The following is a 6,173-nucleotide window of genomic DNA, read 5'->3' as shown; positions in this document are numbered from 1 at the left end:
CTACTACACTATGACGGTTCGATCATGCTAAGAAAATGTTTACAATAATCAAATTTGTGACTTTCAAATATAAGATTCATGTTTTACCCACTCGCCTGCCTTTTCACTTCTATCATTTAGATCATGGGTCACTTTCACATAAAATATTAAAATGCCTTATTTACTAAAACAAAGTAATAACGTGCAGGTAAATTCATAATTATGGAGTATAGTGTTTGCAGATATTAATCAATCCTATTCTGAGGATTGTGATTGGAGTTCATAATATATATGATATGATTTTTTCTTTTTTATAGTTTCTTTTTTAGAATAAACATCTTACTGAGAAAGTTACCAAACAATAAAGTCACTTATTAAAAGAGATTAACCATCCCACATTATGGGTTGTACCAATTGCCACCCAAAATTAATAATCCAGGACAGGTAGTTGTATATTCAAATGACCCATGTAAGTTTTTTTAAAAGTGATTTACCTTTTTTTTTTTTTTTTATATAGTTTATGTATTTATAATGCATATATATTATTCAATAATGAGCAATGACTGCTAGTTTCTCTCGTCATCTTAAAAAGAAAATATTGCTTAAGACATGAAAAGACCGATGTATGACTGACTCTAATGAGGGGATATTAATAACAATCAAACTCGTCATCATCAATTATAAGAACCATTATCCATATATATTTGAGGGCAAGTGTATTTATATTTGTGTGGACAGTAGGATGGGGACGAAATCCAATCGTTATACCCTGCACCACGGTGCACATAGCAATGTGCACCACGTACGTAAAACGACGTTGTTTCGGTGTTAGTGGACGCGGACGCGAATGACTCCAGGAAATTCATTATCTATAATACACATAATCATTATATAGAATACACAGAACATTTGCCTATAATACACAGAATGTTTGCCCAGAATACACAAAATATTGACACAAAATACACAGAACTCATTCTCCTAACATTCGAATGCACAAACACATCACAACATGTGTTAATAACATGAATACACAGAATATTGACACAAAATACACAGAACTCATCCTCCTAAACATTCGAATGCACAAACACATCACAACATGTGTTAATAACATGAATACACATAACGGTTGCCTAGAATACACAGAATGATTGCCTGGAATACACAGAATATTAACATGAATACAGAGACCGGCCGAAACGGGAAACATGATTTCCAAAAAAACGGACGATTAGTTTACAATACTCAAAACGACGTTGTTTAAGTACGTGGTGCACGATATAATTTGCCAACGAAATCCTAGGTCTTTGAACTAAAGAACTTTCTCTATTTGGGCTTAAACTTTCTTCAACAGACTTGGACTGAACCCACCACATTTGTAAATTATAGTGTTCCAACTCTACTCCGTGAACTTGGGCTTTAAGGGTCAGGTCAAGGCCCAAAAGGAGAAGGTAAAGGAGGGGTCTTGTTGGACTTAAAGGAGAGAAAGAGCTAAGGAGGCAAGGGAGGCTCAAAAGGAGAAGGTAAAGGAGGCATTGAGCTTGGAAGGTGATAGAGCAAAATGAGCTAAAGAAGTGCAGCCAACAAGATTCAAACACTTCTTAATTACCTCAAGCATAGTAGCACAAGCCCAACCCCCAAGTTACTTAACTTCTTGTGTATAAAACCACATCAGGTTATACAGATTATGACGAAGGGCCCTGGTAGCAAAGTAGTAGGGGTGAAGTGAGACACATGTATGGCCAAGAATGGAGAATAATCAAAGTCATACAATTGTTAAGCATTCGAAGGGGTCTCTACACTATAAATAGGCACCATTGTCTCTCTTTTAGACATCATACTTTGTTCACTACATCGTAACAAGCTAGCGTAGTGGTGTTTTGTCTTGACTTTCTACACATGCATTACTTGGCTATAGCATTTAATTATTATTTATTTATTCTTTGGACTATTATTTCGGACATTGTGTATACTCTTTTGGTTCTAGCGCACTGAGCAATAAAATCACTATTTAATTATTTCATATCCCCATTTTGTATATTTATACCCGGTTTATGGTAGACACGCGCGGATAAAATATCAATTATTATTTTTGTTGTTGTTATTATTTTTCAAAGCAATAATTATTATAATCATACATATAATTTACAAACTTTCAACTTATAATCATATAATTTACAAATTTTCAACACGAAATGCAAGCAATTTGGAATATCCTTAGTCACTAAATGCAATACTTTCAAAAATTCAAACATTATGTGTGGATTATATGCATTGCCTTCAAGTCAAAGGGGATTCCATCTTGCCATTGAACATTAAGAGGTCATGGCGTCAGGTATATATGGGAGAGGTTGAGCTAGAGTACAATGTTTACTCGGAGGTTATAATTGAGGATAAAAAAGTTGAGTGGTAGATATGCATTATACATTACGAGAAGAGAGACAAATATATATTCTTGTTAATTTGCACATATTGGAACAAAAATGAGATGATATCGTTTTATTAGATATAGTTGCAAGTGCAAAGTTATAAAAATTTAGCAAGATATAATTGGAGGCAACCCAAATCAATTTGATTTGATAATCACAAGGTTCCAAGTTTGATTTTCTGTAATAGTTATTTATTGGTCTTCTTAATTTGAGTCACGCAACTTAAATTCTTTTACTTCGATGAAGTTCATCCAGAGTACTGGCTTTTTTCATTTATTTGTTCTAGTGTTAATGAGGATGTAGGTGTGTGTGCTATGGACCTAAGATAGGACTGTCGGACCTAATTAAAATGACAAGATCAGAGCTAATATGATAAAATCCATTGTAATACAAATGACAATTATTGTGTACTGAATGTTTGTATTTTAGATGCAATTGAGAAAGGGTACGTACTCAAATTAAATCTTGGGCTGGTAATAATTTTATTCTTTGACTAAATTGATGAATGGATCCCACATATGACAACTATTATCACATATCTAATTTTATTGTATGACACTTATTTAAATTGAATTTAACTTGATCTAAATAGAGTTTTATACTCTAAACTTTTCTTTTTAAATGTTAAATTTAACAAACACTTTAATCATATTCCCAAATTTCAATTTTTGAAGTAAAAAAAAAAAAAAAAAAAAGTCAGTGAATTTGAATGATTAAAAGAACACACTACATCCTGGGACTCCTCAAATCTAAATATGTTGAGAAGAAAGAAAGTTGATTGTTCTCACCTACCAACAAGACCACATGCTTCTGCTATCCCAATCAATCAGTAATTCTAAACACTTATAGGGCTTATTTGGTAAATGACGAATCCGTCAAAATAACATTTGACCTTAGTCAAAATGCTAAATTAGCACCCACCAAATCAGTATTAAAACAATTTAGGAAGTTTTTGAATATTTCTAAAATGTGAAAAATGTTATTCTTGAAGAGTTTCCGTGCAGAAAACAAATATTTTAATTTTAACATGTCAATAATGGTGTCGGTGGATGTACTGTGTTCTACAGCTCTGCTATATACATACCACCAAAATATGACTTTTCTATGGTAGTTTTTAGTTTTTACCATTGAAGAATGCCACTTGCATCAATGCAGTGAATTGAAGTTTGTGATACATATATAATATTATTTTATTTATTCATTAATTATTTCTAAAAACAAATCATATAATATTAAAAATTCATCAAATGAAACGACATCTAACCCTATAAAATTTTGTATGATTTGTACTACGTACCCCACTACGAATTGAATGATCGTACAATGATTTTACAAATTAGGCAATTTGTCCAAGCATGCAATGTTAGGGAGACGATAACATTTTTAAAAAAGGAGGGGAGAATAATAAAATTATAAATGAAGATTTGTTGTAGGGTTTATGAGGTTGATGATAATGAAACATGAACTAACATTAAAGAGTGTTGTATTCATCCAACCACCACTTGTTAGGCTCTTTGTGTGTATTATTATTTGCTATGAACTGATCACCTATCATCATCCACACTGCTTAACAATTAACATCCCTCAACAGGACCATTATTATTGTTGTTTAGCAACAAATTAAATTTATTACTGATTTGTACACAACATCATATCTAATCTAGTTTGCCTTATCCATCCGCTAATATCCTAATAAGACCTTTAATTTGTCCTAATGCCATATATGCCACCATGCACGCATGTGAACTTTTTGTATGAAATTCTAAATGGCACCTTGTAATTTTTCAGAGATACGTAAGGGAATTTACAACCTACGAAACACATGGTATTGTAACCCGTATATAACTAGAATTGTCACTTTATTTTCCAATCATCCAAACGTCATCAGAAAGCTACGAATTAATGAATTATGGTCAGAATTCAGAAATGAAAAAAATTATAGTCAGTGTTTTCAAATTTCTACCCATTCATTAAGGAGTGTGAAGCTTATGTTTGGTTGTTAAAATTTCGTTTTTAAATTACGGTGGTGAAAATTATACGGGTGCAGCTTTGATTAGAAAATTAGCAAACCCAAAAAAAAGAAAGAAAAAAAGAAAAATGAGATGATGGTATTAAATCAGTAGTGCGGTGATATAAAGGGCGAACTCGTAGGTGGGACCTGGGGCAGGCAATTGAATGCTATGTTAGTTGATGTTTAAGAAAGAATGTACTGTAAAAAAGATTGAAAAGCTTTGGATCAGAGTCCTCACCAACATCTTCCTAGTTCCTAGGCCTAAATTTCTGCCTATATAATTTCTGTCTGTCTTTTTCCCCAGAAAATCCCCTATCTGATCTGCTGCTTCAATTCCTTTCAGCCATGGTCATTCCAGCGGTACTATATATAATCTTGATGATTTGCATATTGAATTTGTTTTGTTATATACTATGAATGATTCTTGTATGTATCTGTTTTTCTCTGAATTGTTTGGATGATTATTGTTGACAAGCTAAGAACATATATATATGTTTCCAGGACAGTGAGGTTCCCAGTGGGTGGCCACTCCGGCTAGGAAACATGAATATTAGGCTGAGATTGTTGGAGACATCTCGCGCCACGGCCACGGCCACATATTCTTCCCCAAGTTTCTCCTCACTTTCCTCTTCAAATCTCGACACCGAGGTAAAACTTTATCCAATAAGATTTTCCTTAATAATATATATTATGTATTAAGGCCTGGTTCAAGTTGACTAGACTTGTTAAGTAGTTTGATTGGACTAATAACTAGCAGATGTCTGTGACTAACATGTTGAAATTTGAGTCTACGTTTCAGTCCACGGCATCTTTCTTCCCGGACCGGAGCGTGTCTCTGGGGCGGCTGATCGGAATTAGGCCGGGAAAACCGTTGCAGTTTCCGGGGAAGGTGCAGGTGGAGGGGAATCAGAGTGGTATTGATTACAGAAGATCGCATTCAGAAGGTGGAAAGGGAGGAGAGGGGGAGGGGGAGGGGGTGTGTGTTCCATTGTTGCAGAATGTTATGGGGAAGATGAGTCGCAGTAAAAGCAGCACGAAGCTGAGAATGTTCCACAATTAGCCCGCCCTGCAGATTCATATCTAGCCATACTGGCGGGGGATGATCATCATCGATATGATTCTGCTCTTTTGTTTTCTTGTTTCTGTATTTGCTGTATGTTCTGCATTTCTGCTCCCTTGAGCATAATAAAATATCCCCCCTGCCCTCATAATATTGAATTCAATGCATACTCAAATACAAGCATTATATACATTCCCAAAGAACAGAATTATATACGGAGTATTATTTTTATATAAAAAAAACAAGTCGATGATGAGTACTAATAGTTACATAAAAATAATATACAAAATTTAGGTACATAAAAAAATAATATCAAGTTATATTGTGGACCATTAGTCTATTAATAAATGTTCAATTTTAGCATATTGAATGCTTATTTTTAATGTAATGAATATTTCTTTTAGTTAGTATATTAAAAATGAATATATGTATTCATGGTTCACATTCCAATGTGAACAATAGTCAATTGTATAATGATTCAAAAAATAATATTCCGTATTAGATTTGCATAAAAATGACACCAACAATAGTGAATCTATGTACTTCCAACAATTAATCTACGTTCTTATAGTAATGAATTTATGTACCTACAATGGTGAATATATATACATACAGTGGTTATTCATGTACAATAATGATTTTTATGAACCAATTATATATTAAAATAATATCTTAATTTTTTTAAAAAATT

At 33.2% G+C, this 6,173-nt stretch overlaps 1 protein-coding gene across 1 annotated transcript; it reads left to right on the top strand.

Moving 5' to 3' along the window:
* The first annotated feature begins 4,605 nt into the window (after nt 1–4,605).
* LOC116030781 lies at nt 4,606–5,645 on the top strand. The gene is made up of 3 exons (XM_031273116.1): nt 4,606–4,782; nt 4,924–5,070; nt 5,222–5,645. Exons 1-3 carry the CDS (start codon nt 4,768–4,770, stop codon nt 5,480–5,482), a joined length of 423 nt encoding a protein of 140 aa, XP_031128976.1. The 5' UTR covers nt 4,606–4,767; the 3' UTR covers nt 5,483–5,645.
* The last annotated feature ends 528 nt before the right edge of the window (nt 5,646–6,173 follow it).

The sequence above is a fragment of the Ipomoea triloba genome, chromosome 9, assembly GCF_003576645.1.
Source record: "Ipomoea triloba cultivar NCNSP0323 chromosome 9, ASM357664v1".
Classification (NCBI taxonomy): domain Eukaryota; kingdom Viridiplantae; phylum Streptophyta; class Magnoliopsida; order Solanales; family Convolvulaceae; genus Ipomoea; species Ipomoea triloba.
This window is presented reverse-complemented; position numbering and strand designations above follow the sequence as displayed.